Consider the following 16,740-nt stretch of genomic DNA (forward strand, 5'->3'; position numbering starts at 1 on the left):
TTATCCAGAGTATTACCACATGGTCACCATTCCTCCCGGAGCCCGGAGTATTCGCATCTATGAGATGAACATATCTACTTCTTACATTTCTGTGCGCAATGCCTTCAGAAGGTACTACTTGAATGGACACTGGACTGTGGACTGGCCAGGACGGTACAAGTTTTCAGGCACTGCCTTTGAGTACAGACGGCCCTATAAGGAGCCCGAGAGCTTAACCTCTGCTGGACCGACCAATGAAACGCTCATCGTGGAGGTAGAGGCCGGCTTCTTGGTTTGGTGGTCTGTGGCAGTCTTGTGGTTTTGTGCCTCTTGAACTAATTGCAAACACACAAAAATGTATATAGAGTGACCAGAAACAAGAGTAGCCCCTACGTAGGCTCAAGGGGGCAGTAGACCAGTTTCTGTCGTCTTGTGTTCCTGGTGTGTGGTTGAGTTTATGAACCTGTGTCCCCACCTTGAGTCTTCACCAGTCAGTGTCCACTGTATTCTTCCAAAGGTTCAGTGGTTGTAAGAAGCCACTCTTGGGGACCTTGTTTGTGTCTGTGCTTTGGGAGAGACCAGCATTGTTCTGTCATGTCCCATAACAACAGGTCCAAAATGAGCACCCAGAAGTGACACCCATCCTGATGTCCTATCTGCATCACAGCCTTGACCCCTTGCTGGTCACAGCCGTGCAGGGCCTTCTGCCCCAGTGTCTGGGTCACATCCTGATGCCTGCCCTTCCGCTCTCCACACAGGGACACACGGGCTCCCAGAATGCATTTGGGCTTTTTACATGATTTATCCTGGAGGGGCCGGAACAAACTACCACAGCAGGTTGGAGATATGCTAAACCCTTGTGTTTTTTCTGTTTCTGTGTGCAATTTAAGAAAAGTCATGGCTTCAGAAGTTGCCCCACCAGCCTGTACCTTGCTGTGGAGGTAACATGGCTCAGAATCCCTCACACCTCTCTGCAACTGACGGCCCACCCCATCCTCTGCTGTGCTGGGAGATACTCCCCCATTACACTAGCAGAGCTACACCTCCACAGGCCCACCTTAGCCCTTCCCTCCAACCTTGAGGGTATTTCCTGCTACCTTACCCTACACTTACTTCTGTCTGACCATCTGAACCCCTTAGCTTGAATAGTCACAGAGAAAAAGAGATTGGGGATGGCTCAAATGAGTTGGGCTTCGGAGGAAGTTGCTCCCAGTGCAAGAGGCAGAGGCCTTCTACTTGCCCAGCTGTTCCTGTCCCATAACATCTGCCCCTCCCCCCCGATCTGAGCCGTGGGGTCCACAGTGGAAGATATTTTCTCGCGTAGGAAGTCAGGGGCAAGCGTATTCATCAGGTGAACATCATATCAAGGGCAGGAGAGGTGTGGAGTTTGTATCAAGAGGTTATTGGTGAGGTTTCCAGAACAGGATGCGTTCCCACTGAGATCCAAGGGTCTGGTGTATTTTGAGAGGAATTGGTCCAGAAAGCTGGTTTTCAAGTGAGGAAGTGTAGGGTCCAAGTCCAATTCCATGCACTGGAGCCCCACTCAAAGGGACCTTGAGCTGACTGTCTTTACTAATCTCCTATCTTCCCCCTGGATTAAAGGGAGTCCATCCCTGGATGCACATTCCGATGCCTGAGCACAGTAGGGAAAGCTATGACTCATCTTTCAGGAATGGGCATGCATGGTGCCTCCTTAGGTCCTCTGACCCTTTAGAATGTGTGAAGAAGTGAGATGCTGCTTTTTAGAGATCACTTGCTGACTCTCTCAGCTGTGAGCATGCGCCAGGATCTCATAGGAACAGCTGGGGAGACCTCTCATTCCTTTTGGTGGTTGCCCAGGCATTGAAAATGTGTGAGGAAACCCCACATGTGAGTCCGGATGTCTTCCTGGGTGTGCCTGAGTCCAAATGGGGCTGTTATCCCTGCGCAGAAAGTTGCTGTGCGTTTCGGAGGATGGAGTTTTATCACCCGCGCCAGCTGCTTCTGACACTGTTGATGGTTTGAGGAGCTCAGTGCAAGCCACTTTAACTACTGTATGGCTGTGGGGTTCTACTTTCATTTGCTTTGTTTTTCCCTTTTCTGCAGCTTCTGTTCCAGGGCAAGAACCCGGGAGTGTCCTGGGAATTCTCGCTGCCCCGGTCCAGTGCTGGGAAGAAGCCCGCAGCACAGCCTCGGTACACATGGGCTATCCTGCGCTCAGAGTGCTCGGTCTCCTGCGGAGGGGGTAGGTGCCTTCTTCCTACATGGGGGCCTTGGCGTGCACTTCAGGGGGCTTGTCAGGGCTGTAGGGGCTACCAGAGGCCCTTCTGTGAGGAGAGTCGTGACAGTCCCAGGGGACACCATGGATACAGTGGCTCTGAGTGACACTGGGGAACCCCAGCTACCCTCTCCATTTCATCTATGTCCGTGACCTTGAAAAAGTCCAGCCACCCTGTGTGCTGGTGTCCACTGCCATCTCACTTAAGATTATCTTAAGGATGTTCTTGCAACTGGAGAGCGCACCAATATAATTCGCTGTGATTACTAGACGTGTTGGTGGTGAGAAATAAATTGTGTACATACGGTGCAGTGATTCAGGGTAAGATGTTTACGTCTAACTAATCTCGTTCAGGAAAGAGAAAGAAATTTACGTCTGAATTATATACTTAGCCCAGAAAATACGACTTTTATAAGGTCTCAATGAGAATGGTGAGGAAAAACTTGTCACAAAGGTTATCAGGTGACAAGAGTTGGCTTTGTTAACTTAATGTCATAAAAGGTGTAAGCCCAGCCAGGGATGGGGGATGTGTCTCAGCAGTGCAGCCTGCCTGGCAAAAGTGAGGTCTTGAGTTCGATTCCTGGTACTGCCCCCTAAAAAGTCCTATAAAAGCTGTAAGCCTGTGTCTTACTTACTTCCACTAAAACAATCTCAGCTAGAGCCATTATAAACTACCGAATAGAGTGTCAACTGAAAAGGTGCAATTTTAGAAGAAAAGTAAATTATATCTGATAAAACAGATGAGTTTCTAAGAGGACAAATGGGTGGCAGCTAGGTACAGCCTAGGTTTTATCATTAAAACTTTAGCTTGTACAGAATTTAGTAAAAGAGTACACATAGACAAATTTGTGTAATGTAAGAACTTGTAAGTGGAAAAATAACAAAGAAAGGAATCCACCTAGTCTTAATAGTTGGCAAAAAAGTGAATGAAGTAAATAAAGGAAAATGGAAAGATTAACAAAAAGCAATGACCTGAGGAATTAACAGCCCTGGGCCTACCTTACTCCTTGCTATTACGAATGGAGCATGATATTTAAATCCTGGGCACCAGGGAAGCTATTGATTCAGAAATCAAAGGCTTTCTACGTGGAAATCTGACTGCTTCTGCACAGAGGAGAGCAAATAGTTTTCTTGGCCATGAGCGAGTTGGTAGGAGGAGCTCTCCTTTCCCTCCCTCAGAAGAAAAGCTGGACAGCACTACGTGGCGTGGGCTTCTCTGATCAACACGTGAAGGCTAGCTTTTGATCCTTCTTTTCCCCTTACCCGTCTGATCGTCCAACCACAGCTATGCTTTGGTTTTCTCTCTCCTTATTGAGGGCCGTCTAATACATAGTGTTGACTTGGAAGAACAACTGCATCATGAGGCTTGACATTCGCATGAGGACATCGCAAATTTCAAAGCCCTTCTGTTGCACATGTTCAGTTGTAAATCCCACGTGAGCTTCCCAAGGCAGAGGCGGGAGAGAGGGAGCTGCCTTCACTGTACCTATTTCTCTGGTATTTCTAGCGCTTGTACACCACCTCATTACCCTATGGGAATAATGCTTCCATTGAGGGCTTCTGGAGGAAATCAACTTAAAATCCACTCCCCAGTCCCTTTCCCTAAGAGCTTCATTATACAGCCAGAGAAAGTGTAGTTTGTTCTCAATTTTTTTTTTAATGCATTTAGTACAGGGTCTACAGGGTCTCGCAACACAGCTCTGACTCATAGTGATTCTCCTGTTTTCAGCCTCCCAAGTGCTGGAATTACAGGCGCACGCCACCATGCCCATTCTCAGCTGCCGTCTCAGCACACCCCTGGGGCGGGGCCAGCACAGCATGGCAGAGGTCAAACCCTGGCCGCTGTGCTCTGCCTAAGCAGGTGCTTTAGTCCGCTGAGCTATCTGGCCGGCCCTGTTCTCAGTTTTGATGGGAAGTCAGGGTTTCTCACTCCAACAAGGAGGAGTGCAGAGCGTCAGGAATGTCCTCCTGGGAGCTGCGGCTCCTGGAGGACCCTTCTTGGTGAGAGCCATCCCACTCTGCCCCTCTCCAGCAGGACCCCTCCCTGGCTGTGTGCGCATGCTCTGGAAGGGACAGATTCCACAGTGTAACCCACCGGGCCCCCTCCGAGGGCCCCACCTCTGTGTGGTGCAGGCATAAAGTCTCAGTGCCACTGTCTTGTTCTCCCTCTTGCCCGCCCAAAGCATCCCCCAGAACTGTCTTATTTTCTATATGATTAGGTAAAAAAAAAAAAAAAGCCATCTTTGCCATTTATGGAGCACCTGCTCTAAGCTGGCATGCACCAACTTCTCTCAGTCTTCTGAATATAAAGGAACTGGCCAGACAGGGTTCGCATCTGGCTTTTGCAGAATGTTGAGAACTGCCCTTGAGGCCTGCGGAGTGGAGCGGTTCTGCGCTGATCAGGCCGGGGAGGCCTTATCACCTTCCAGAAGTCTCAGGATTGCCGCCCCTTGTGCAAGGTCTGTAGAAATCAGAGGCTTGGAGAGCCGCCTAAGGAACCCCGGAAGGTCACCTGGAGCAGCCGACCTGCTGTCTCCCGAGCACATGGTCATGCCACGTCGCATACACACACCCTGGGTGTCGAACACATTCCACAGCCAGCGCAGTGAGCCGGCTTGCTTCCAGGCAAACATCGTGCAGGGGGCAGCCACTGCTTTCCTTTCCTCATGCTGCACTTTGGCACCGATGATCCCTCGAGAGGACGACCCCAGAAAGGGGCCGCCACCCCTGTGTTCTGTGACCGTGAAAGATTAAGGCGATCACACTTGGGTCTACTGTGCGTTTCTTCTTTGATCTGTGTTGGTGGACTTGTCCAATTTCCTTCCACAGCCTTAAATCGCATAGCTATTCACCGGGTGTTAATTAAAATGATTATTTTAGGAGAGACACTTACTTCTCCAGACATCACCCTATTATATGTAGTTACTTTGATTGGATAGTTTATTAGAATTTGCTGTCTGTGCTTTCTGAACATTGAGAATTTCAGGGTTTAGTAATAGCTAATGACATGTCTTCTGGAATAAAATATTTGGTTAAATAAAATTCTTCCTCAGTTCTCTGGTGAGGGCCTTCTCGCTACTACAAGTTTATTTAAGTCTTGTTATCTGAAAATAGTGTATCTGACTGTGTAAATGGGTAACATCAGCGTGTGAAAATCGAAAATCCATACCGTTCTTGCCTTTTCCATTGTATGAGAGAAGCGCCAAGCAGACAGACAGGAACGGCATGGAACGGCCATCTCCTTTCTCAGCTGCTCAATATGCATCATTTTCACTACATCTCCAGACTTTATCCTCTTAACATTTCAACTTACACAGACTTTCCAGTACGCTGGGTTTGGAACTCAAAGCAGCGTACATATAGGCCACTTTTGTAATTCACCTATTGTTTCCCCCTTCTTTTCTGACAACTTCTTTTTTTACTCTTTTTATTTCTATATAATCACACTCAGGGAGAGTATGATTCTCTCCCCGAGTCTCAGTCGTCATGATGGACCCGGGGACAAAGGGTCACAAGGAGCCCGGAGCACTGTCAGGAAGCAGCTCAGCCAGTCGTGCCCGTCACTGAGCTGAGACCTTTGGTCGGGGTTCAGACTTCGCTGGGCCCTTGTTCTACTTGAAAATTCTCCATCTTTTCTCAAAATGCTGTGGCTGTAACTTTTCCCAGTCGGCACCTGTGACTCAGTCGGCCCTGTGTCTTTCTGAAGCTGATCCAAAGCCTCCGTCTCGCTGGCCAAGCGAAGCACTGGCCACAGTTTGGTTGACGGTGCTGTTTTCCACCCTCCGATATCTGTTGTCCAGTCTCTGGGGCCAAGGCTTTCTGTCTGCATGAAGGTACTTGAACATTGAAGTTTCTCAGACAACTCTTAAAACTAGCTTATAAACTAACGTATTTTATAATAATTTTTCACCAATAATCTCGTCCCCATCTATAAATATTTCTGGAGCTGACTTTTCACTTAGGAGTTCAATTTGAAAACAGAAATGAAGTCATCAGCAACCTTCCCCACCCACGTCTTTTTAATACCGGGTCGTCCTTTCATTCTCTTATGTAGCCAGCTAGTGCGTAGACTTCGTAGCCCATCTGGAGGGAGAGGGAGCCCTGGGCTGTGCTCCTTGTTTCTCCAGAGTGAGTGGCGCGGAGCACCGCAGTTGTTGTTTTGCCTGAGCTGCTTCCTGACTTATCTACTCTTACAGCTTCTGGGCATCTTTACTTCTCAACTACTATGACTTGCTTGTCCAGCAAGTCTTTCTCAGATGTGTGTGGCATTTGGCATCTGGTGGTGTTCTGAGTTTATAGAAGAAAAATGTATTTATATTTAAAAAAAAAAAAAAACAGTCTGGAGGAGACTCTTCTTTGTGAACTGAGTTGTGCGCAAGGATCTGAGAGCAGTCAGGCTGCCTGGCCTTTGGCACAGGACACATCGCAGCTTGTCACAGGCAGCTCAGGGGTGGCCTGTGTCCCATCAGAGTGGCCAAACCCAGATGCCGTTTTAGGAGAGGCAGTGCCTTTGGTCTCTGCACTCAACTATTAGCCCAGACTTCTAGTGTTTTTGCTCAGGTGCTGTTTTCAGGTAGGCCGTCTGCATCCTTGCGTAGTATTCTAGAATGTTCTGAAACTTGGAATCAGAGTGCCTATCCCAAGGGTGAAATCACACAGCTTAACCTGAAATGGATCTGCTTTTGTCTTTCTGGCCTTGGCCCCCCTTGGAACTGGTCAGCTCTAAATGCTTTCTATGTCCTTATCCAATGCCTAAAGGTGTATAGATTACATCTCCATCCCCAAACCTAGTTCCTTGAGAGAGAGAGAGAGGAAAGAGAAAGAAAAAAAAAAAAAAGGTTAGTCTCATGAACACTTTCCGCAGGGCCTGCCCTGCATGACGCTCACTCTATCCACATGTCCATTCCCCAGAGTCCGGGCGAACACAGGAAGTCCACTTTTTTCCAGATAGCAGGAACGCTTCCTGGCAGCCATCCATCCTGCCCCTCCACAGAGCCCACAGTGATGAGGACTGGCTCTCTGGAACCCTGCTGGGAGGTGTCCCTGTCCTGCACACTCGGCAAAGTGAAAACCTGAGAAATGGGCCGCAGGGCCTACAGCAAGGTGCACTGTGCATCCGCCATTGTGTGAGTGTGGCTTGTCCCCCAGACTCGCGGGAGTTGAAGCCTCAAACCTTGTGATAGTGTTAGAAAGCACATAGATGTCTAATCCCACCATGGTGTTTAGAGGAGAGCGTGTGTGAAATGTCAGGGTTGGATTTGGCCACTACAGTGGAACCCTCATAATTAAATCCTGGTGGCTTTATAAAAAGAGAAAAACCAGTTGTGGTTCCATCATAATATGATACACCTAAGGAGGGAGTGGAGTCACAGAGCCACTGTCATGCTCTTTGGACATCCAGCCTCTAAAACTTGAGCTAAAAACCTCTCTTCTCCATAATAGTATCCTGCCTGAGGTTATTCTATTGTAATACCGGAGAAGTTTTCTATTGAAATATCTCTGCCAGTTTTGACAGGATAATGCTGTCAGAAAAATTAGGGAATTGAGCCAGTTTCCTCTTAGGCAGAATATCTGAGCAGACACAGCAAGGTGCCGTAGCCAACCACAAGAGATCACTGTCACCATCTTCCGAGCGCGGGTGTGGGTTAGGACGTCCTACGCTCAAGGTAATCGTGCCTGCCACAGCTGTCACTTACATACACCAAGGCCATTGAGCATGCGAGCCCCATCCTAAATCACACACAGGTTGGGTTCTTGAGGTGTTCCACTTCTGCCTCACAGACTGGAAAAAGCTCCGGACTGCGCCCAGGTGTGTGGGGCTTGCTTCTCCTGAGATGCACGTGTTGCTTTGTGGACTGTCTCCCAGCGCTCAGTGTGTTTCTGCTTACAGGAGGACTGTGACTTCCCTGCTTTTTTTATTGAAAAGCAACAAACACAGAAAACCGGGTAAAGCATTTGGCTGCAGCTGGAATTCATTCTGTAGCTAGAATTAGTAAAGACTTGGAGATTCTTTGATAAACTTGTAGTCCTTAAAAACGAGCGCTCTTCTTTCAGAACTTTTGACAAAATATGAAGATTTGTAAGTGATTTCCAAGGAGCTGGCCAGAGCTGCTTTCTGTAGGAGGATAAAAGTCTGTTCTGAGCATTATGAAGCTCACCAGCTTCTGGGGCCATGAATCATCTCTCCACGGTTGACTGTTCTCAGTGAATGTCTGACTTTCTCCTTTGGATCTGCTATCCTTCCCCTCCCTTATCAATTAATACGGTTTTTCTTCAGAATGTTGGCCAGCTTGATTGTGGCATCTATGAGCAGCGTGGCTTTCCCTTCTGACAAAGCTAAGTGATTGTGAGCAGTGATGAGAAAGCACCTCACCAGTGTGCGCTAGTCAGAGAGCTAAAGCCTGAGTCCCCACAAGTGCCAGCCAGAGGGCTGGGAGGCTCCATTCAGGTGGAGCTCGTCGCGTTGTGTCCAGCCTGATGGGAAAACAGCCTAGCAAGGGCCCAGCATCATTGCATGTGCAGCTGCTGCTTCTATAGCTTTATCTTCTCAGCATAGTAGACATTTGAAAACAGAGGAAGAGATACTTAAGTTCACTTTGATGTCTGCTACTGTTTGGACTGTGTGTTAGGGTTACCCAGAGAAAGTGAACTAAGAGATCTATGCTCATATCCTCCTGTATATTATCGTCTATGTCTTTACATGGGTGTACATATGCAAGATAGGACCCATGAGAGTCTTCAAAGTCTGGTAGTCTGCTGTCTCCAACCAGGGAGCTAGGGAACCAGTGGTGTGACCCAGTCCAGTACATAGGAAGAGAAAAGGGAGGATTGAATAAGTCCCCATGATGCAGAAACACTGCTATCAAGCACAAAGCCTTAGCAGTTTAGGTCCAAATAAGCTTGGAATCCAAGATCTTGAGGATGCAGATCACATGCATATTGTGAGCAGGAGCTCCTTGATAAGGATTCCACCCCCCAAAAAATCTCTTGGAAGCAAAGGACATTGTACAAGAAAATGACAGTGCTTAAGTGGTTGTGTGCTTAGCTCATGGGTGAGCATGGGGTTCTCAGTGCACCACAAGAGAGGTAAGGGCTTCGGAGGATTTGGAGGGAAGTCCTAAGTGAAAACTGTTTTGACCTAGGAGCTAGGAAGATACTAAAGGGCATAGTTAGGAGTGTGGAAATTTGGACACTGTTGGCCAGGCCAGTGACTTAGAACTTCAGGGCAAAGACCATCTTATCTCCTGTGATTCTCCCCAGCCTCAGATTAACCAGGTAATGTGCTCCTGTAAAGCATAACCCAAACCTGTTCCCTGTGCCCATAGCCTGTGATGCTCCCTAAGTATATTAGTTCTGGGGACAAAATATTTAACATACACAACTAAGGGAGGAGGTTTACTGTTGGCTCACAGTTTCAGTGGGTGCAGTCCATGGCTGGCAGGATCCAAGGCATAACATCATGGTGAAAGGGCCTGGTGGAAGACTGCTGCTTACTCCATGGAAGCCAAGAGGCAGGAGAGAAGAGAGGAACTAAAGAGAAGAATATACCCTCCCAGGCCATACCCCAGTGGCTCTCCCCTTCTGGCCAGGTGCCCTCAACGTGAGACTTCTAGTGGGAATTCTACATCTGAGCCACAATCCCAAGAATTCAGACATGAATTTTTTTGATTCAGGCTAGATAACAGGAGTGGATGTAGTAACATAGTAGGGAGGGCACTGTCCCGACTCCGCCTTCCACTTTGCCTTCCTGCTGGGAGAGGCCTTAGGATGGGCTTCCCATGCTATGTCTTTCCTCAGCTGGCCACCATAGCTAAACATGCCAGGCACTCAGACCTGTGACTTAGGGAACCTCCAGGTCCTGTCTGATGTTGTTCTGGGGTCTGGATCCATCCACAATATCTCAGATAAATCAATGGGAAGCAAAGGCTATTTCTGCCCTGATTCCAGGCTAGATCTTCCTTATGTCAGATCTCCCAGGGACTGGTGAAAAGTAAACAGAATCCAAGCTGGAGCACATGCAGTGAGATACTTCAGGGAGTACTGCCCTTTTTCCTCACTGCCCAAGTCCTTGAGTCCCACCTGCCCAACTGGCACCCAGCCAGGAGGTCCCTGTATTGGTATTTCCCACTGCAAATGTCATACACTAGTAAGCGATAAAGACAGGTGTTCTCCATAGCGTTACCCTTGATGTGGCACCACTGTGAGTGTCACAGTGTAGTTATGCCTTCTCTGAATCCTGAGCCCCTTGAGAGGGGCCTCTGAGGTGAGCATTGCCCACATAACACACACTCTTCCTTTGCAAAACACCCTCCTCCTGGATACCCTAAAATATCCCATTTCTGGTGAGCCATTGTCCATTCACATACTTAATGCCAGGTATATTATATACATTTATATTTAAGCAAATTTACTTAAAAATTATTCATACTTTCAACAGACTGTAGACAGTGCATGTTTCCATACCCCAAAGGTTTTCTCAGAAAGGCATATGTTGGCTTCATTTTGGAAGGAGTCCTTCAGAGGTTACTAAAGTCTAAGGGCTTTTCTTTTGGGAAAACCTTGTCTACATACATGTGCCTATGTGCATGTATGCACTTGTGTGTTTGTGCACGGAGCTGGATCATTCCCAGACACCCCGGCTGAATAACCTGAGAGCTGAGGGATGGGTTTATAAAGATGCTAGCTGGATCTTCATAAATCTCAGTACTTGTCAACTCAAGGTGACTTCATGAGAAATCTGGCAGAAAGAAACTGGGATGCTATTGGCATCATAGGACTTGAAGAAAGTGGCAGCAACATCTCTGGGAAATCCTTAAAAAGTCAGGTTTTGTAGCCACAGTCCAGACCTGCTGAAGCTACAACCCTGGTATCCGCCCATCTGTGTTTTATATGACTGCTTCTGTACCTGCTCGACACTCAAGTTGGAGAAGCCCTTGGATATGGGCTTGCTGTCCATTGTGTTTGCAGTAGGACTCCTCCTCAGAGTCCATTCTCCAGTCCCCTGCCAGTATTCCAACTTCTGCAGCACCCGGAACCTTCTGAAATCCCTGGTATTCAAGAACCAGCATAGAAAAACTGTTAAGGGTTGGGGAGGGGACAAGGGAAAGCTCCAATGGAAGGGTGGTAACTTTGCTGAACACAGAACCTAACTGTTTTAGCTACTTTTCTCTTTGTCAAGACAAAAATACCTAATCCTCAAAGTTAAAGGAAGAAAGCTTTATTTTTGCTGACCATTTATAGAGAGTTCAGTTGGCTGGCTCCAGTTTGTACAGGGTCAGGGCATAGGAGAAGCAGTCCATGGCATGACAGGCAGGAAGCAGCAGGCAGCCTTCTTTCTGCTCCTTTATATTCCATCTAGTCCATAAGCCTATTGGTTGGTGAGACCACATCGAGAACTGTGGTAACTGTTGGTTGTCCACATCCAGAACTGTGCTAAACCAACTTAGCTGTCATGCACCCTTAATCCAGTATCATACATCAATGATCCAACTACCTCCCCAAAGCCCCACCTATAAGCACATGAAGCTTGGGGGGATAGATACAAGCCATAACCCTTGGCTTAAAGGGCAATTGAAAATTCCCTCCAGAGGCATGATAGAGGTGTTTCCCCATCCATCTCTGGAAGGTGAGTGAAGGCAGATTTATGTGAAAGGAGGGGAACTGATGATGGGAATTTCCTGGAAAACTCAGGACGTCAGTAGAGCCTGGGTGCCATCAGCAGACACTGCCCCCATACGACTTTCTTCATCATGATGATTGTGTAGGAAGAGGGGAACAAGTTCTGGGAGCGGGATCCAAAATGCTGCTGATCTTACAGATGAAAGTCAACACTTTAACAACCCTCAGAAGCACACTGTGGTGATAGTAGTGATGGGCGTGGCCAGGCTCGCTGCACCCGCCTCCCACCTAAGGTCTCTGTCCAAGCCTTTGAGGAGCTCCTACCCTTTGGGTCTGCTTCTCCTTCTAAGCCCAGTGTCATGCAGGCACCCTGAACCCCTTGCCCGATTCCTTACCTCCTCACCTTCCCACCCTGTGTCCTGCTCCCTACCCTCTTCAGTCCTCTAAGTGTGCTTCTCTATCAGGAAGCCAACTCTTCCTTCCCCTCCTCTTCCTTTTCGCTTTTAGTGGAAACATTTAATGAAAGTCAGCGGAACTGCCCCCTGCTGTGTCCTCTTCCTGGGGCCTCACAGGTTCTCTCTGTGCCCTCATACTTGAGGACCTCCCAGTCAAGACCACACAGGCACCAGATCCAAAGGCTCTTTCTCCCCCTCTCCCTTACTGCCCACCACACAGCACCCAAGAAATAAGTGTAGTACATTTTAGTGCAGAGAACTCCCAGGTCAGTAATCCTGATTTTATATCCATGAGGTGGAAGCCTGCTCATCTCCAGAGATGCAGTGAGGAGCTAAATAGGGCCCATCCCTCCCCATCTTCTCCCCAAAAGCTGGCTCCCCTTCTCTCTTGTCCTCCCCCATCCACTAAGTACACGGGGTTGTGTGTGACTTGAGCATCTTACACTGTCTCTGGATTCTCAGCTGCCCCACATCTGGGCAGCTGTGGACTGTTCTCCTGGCACCTATCAGAGCCAATTCACAGCCTCTCAGAAACAGGTTCACCATTTCACCTCAAAGACCTCCTTGAGCTGGGGAACTGGGGTGTGATCCCTGCACTGTGAGAGGCTGAGGCAGGAGCATTGCAAATTTGAGCCCAACTGGGGCAACTTAGTGATGTAGCGAGACCCTGTTCTAAAATAAGAAATGAGGGGGCTGAGAAGATAGCTTGACAATTGAAGTGCCTCCCTGGCAAGTGCTAGGATCCAGGTTCAATCCCCAGCACTACAAGCCATGCAGGCCCCAGGCCATGCCAGCCAATGAAACCAGGTGTAGTAACACACCCCTGTAATCCCAGCCCTGCAGAGGCTGAGACAGGATGATCTCTATGAATCTGAGCTATGTAGCGAGACCTTGTGCCAAATAGATTAAATAAATCTTAATAAAATAAGAAATGAAAAAGGTCCTAGGGATGTAGGTCAGTGTTAAAGCACTGGATCAATGTTATGTACTACCCAGTACATAAAAAATAAAAACAAAAAATAGAACTTAGTCTGTCCAACTTCAGGCTTGATTCTTAACCAAGAATTTTCAAATAACCTGTTTGCTCTCTCGCCAGCTTCTTTCTCCCCCTTTGAACAGTCAGCGAGCAGAGCCAGCTTAGCAACTCTTCTTCAGTTTTTAGATACACAACTGGAACACACCAGTGACTCCCCCGCTTGGAATGTCCATGCCACTGTTGTCCCTTTCTGTCTCCAGACTTGTAAACTTGTGTCCCCAAGAGAATTGTGACTGATAGCATTCCTATTTTTTACCTTAACAAAAATATTTCTGACATTTCCTTAAGTATTGGCTACTTAGCTTATATTAACATAGGAATATTTTTATAACTAGCTATGTATAAATAGATATAAATATACTCAGAGCTGTGCGCTAACTCACACAAATGTACAAATTATATGGATGTGTGAAAAGATTCATCTGTTCCGTTTCATTAATGTCTTTATCAAAAAGTGGAGGTTGAACATATGATATGATAAAGCTCAGGCTTGTGCTTTGATTCATAATGTGGTAAAATATAACCACCCAAATTCCCTGACTTGGAAACATTCTTCCATTCTTGCAGAGCATCATTATCTGCCTCATCACCTGCAAATTTCTTTAATCGACAGTTGGTTCAATTCTCTCTGAATTTATTTAATATTTTTCACATTAGCACTTTTAAGTATTATTGATTGAGCTTCAGTTTTCTTCTATGCCCTGTAGTGTACTAAATTTATTTCTTTCAATATTGGAAGGCTTTCTTTTCCTTGTTCTTTTCTGTTCTGGGGCAATTTAAATAGCTGTGTTGTCATCTGATTTTAACATTTGGTAGAATTTATAATTAAAGTAGATGCATCTGCTGTTTTCTCAGGAATTAAGTTCAGTAAATGTTTATTTGTGGATCATAACTGGACTCTGAGCTTGTTTATCCCTCTGGAGTTAGTTTTTCTAATTAAGAAAACTGTCTTTTCGTGGATTCAAAGTTTTGTTTTTAGGTACTTGAACTGAGTACTTTATTAGATTATGTTTATAGGCAAAACTGACAACCTCATTATTTTCTTTTGTCCTACCTGTGGAGTTTTTAAATTATCATTTATCTAATATACTTAAGCTTTTAACTTATATTCTTTACGTCAGTATATCCCTTATGGTTGGGGTGTCAAATCCCCCCCCCCACAGACCAACTGATGAACTTGTGATCAAATTCCCTAATAGCTTGATTTCCTGAAGAGTGTGGGTCTGGAGCAGCTGATGGGGGGTGGCACCTGTTTGAAGTGAGGGGTCCCAGGATGTAACCTTAGCCACCATATCTCTTGTACTGGCCCCTTCCTCTCTGGCTCCCTGCTTCCTGGCTGCCATGGAATGAGCAGATTTCCTGCTTCACACCCTTCTACCATGTTGTTCCTGTCCTGCCGTGGGCCTAAAATATTGTGCTAGTTTACCACAGAGCGACCCTTCCTAAACCATGAGTCAAGAAAAAACCCTTTCTTCCTTAAAGTTGTCCATCTTAGAGCTCTGTCCAACTAACCAAGCAACATCAGTGACAGTTCAGCCAGGAATTCTAGCAGGAGGTATTCACATAGGAAGTTACTTAATTGGGAGGATTGTTTGCTTACTAAACAGAAAGAATGAAGATGCAAAGGTCACAGACAGACACCTGTAACTCTTAGAGTCACTCTGGATTTTAAAGAGCCAAGAAATCATGGAAAATTCTAGAAATCACTAATGATGAATCAGGCTAAGCCACATAGGAGCAGTGATGTGAATCTTTATGCCTCCATAGTCCGTGCCCATGTTTCATGACAGGACTGTGAGGCTGTGGCTTCTTATTCTTTTTTTTTGTTCCTAATCTTGTTCTCCTGCCTCCCACCGCAGGACTTAAATGAATAACTCAGGAGAAGAGACAGAGAATGCAGTGCCTGAGCCAGGGACATAGTTCAGGGATACAGCACCTGCCTGGCAAGTGCAAAGACCTGATTTTGATTCCTGGTACCAAAACACAAAAATAAAATAAAAAGGCAATACCGCCTTCATTTTTCATATTTTTTTTTCATCTTCTAAGACTTCATTGTCTTGATTGTGTCAAAGGACAAAATTGCAACAAACTCAGATTATCTAATTGACTTCTGTTCCCAATTTGTGAATTGGGGCAGCATCTCCTCTAAAAAATTAACTTCTTATTTTGTAATGGTGTGTGTTTAAGAGACATAACAGAGCTGGGACAGGTACCTATCACATGCTCTCTGGTCCCCCCTGTCTAGATCCCCTTTCTGTCCTGTGACCCAGGACACACACAGGACAGATGTGAGTGCCTGGGATTGTATGACGTTAACTTTCTCGTAGGTTTGTTTCTGTTACTAATGCACTGATTTCTGTTTCTTTATCCACAGTCTCACTCTGCTTCATGGGGCTAGCCTTTAAAGAAAAAAAAATACTATCCTAGTTAGATATTTGTTTCAATTATTTCTATTCTTATTTATCCCAATGTTCAAAACCATGAGTTGTTTTTTGAATTCTGCTTTGGATTTGACCCATAGAGTCTGTCATCTCACTTTTGACATTTTCTTGAGAAAATCTGGATTTGAACCTACTACCTACTCTCTTCTTTTGCTCTGTTTCCATTCAGGGCTCAATTGTCAAGGATACAAGTCCCATCACACTTTTTTCTTCCTGCGCTGAGACGATTGGCTTATCCTGATCAGGAAATCCTGTAAAGGCCTTTACCTGTTGTGTTCAGGGCTGGAATCTAGAAGTGCTGAAATCCTGCAGTGTGAGCGGATACACTACAGAACACAGAAGGTCATTGCCTGAGATGCAGGAGAATCCTACAAAAAAGTGAAAGTCTTCAGGGTCACAGCTGCAAAGTAACTCGCAGAGTCAGCACTTGCCCTGTCGTTGGGCTAATACAGCGAGTTTGTTTGGTGCATTTCTCAATCACCACATGAATTGCTAAACCTGGATTTGCTCTTTATCCAATTGACAAGTAAAAGTTTTAAATATAGGATTTGGTAGACATGAAGGCGATCCAAAGGGAAAGCCAAACAAAAATCTCTAAAAAAAATGTGTATTAGTAAAGTTAACTCATGCTTCTGTTTCAAAGCAGAACGAATTTTTCATTTGCTAAGAGGCTAAGTCCTGCTCTGAGCTTTCGGCAGCTGGGAGGGCATGGGTCTTTCTCAAGATTTGAACAGGAGGTTTGAATTTCATATGCTTCTAATTTTATGTCAAAAAAACCAGACTGAAGCCATTATTTGTAGAATTTCACCTCCTAAAACACTGCAGTAATCTGGTTAAAGAATTAAAAATGGTCTTTGAACCCCAAATCTAAGTAGAGGAAAGATGTTTTCCTGTGTACCCACTAGGGAGACCTCACGCACAGCCCAACACTGCATGGTTCCTCAATGTGTTCCT

General features: G+C 46.2%; 1 protein-coding gene across 1 annotated transcript in view; it reads left to right on the plus strand.

Annotated features, from left to right (window-relative positions):
• Positions 1 to 16,740, plus strand: part of Adamts16 (ADAM metallopeptidase with thrombospondin type 1 motif 16) — a 167,642-nt gene that overhangs the window by 101,492 nt on the left and 49,410 nt on the right. Inside the window, exons 16-17 of the mRNA XM_004625189.2 lie at positions 9 to 253; positions 2,065 to 2,203. Of these exons, the coding sequence (XP_004625246.1) occupies positions 9 to 253; positions 2,065 to 2,203 (384 nt within the window). The remainder of the gene's footprint in view (positions 1 to 8; positions 254 to 2,064; positions 2,204 to 16,740) is intronic.

The sequence above is a fragment of the Octodon degus genome, unplaced genomic scaffold (genome assembly GCF_000260255.1).
Source record: "Octodon degus isolate 3935 unplaced genomic scaffold, OctDeg1.0 scaffold00008, whole genome shotgun sequence".
In the NCBI taxonomy this organism is placed as follows: Eukaryota; Metazoa; Chordata; class Mammalia; order Rodentia; family Octodontidae; genus Octodon; species Octodon degus.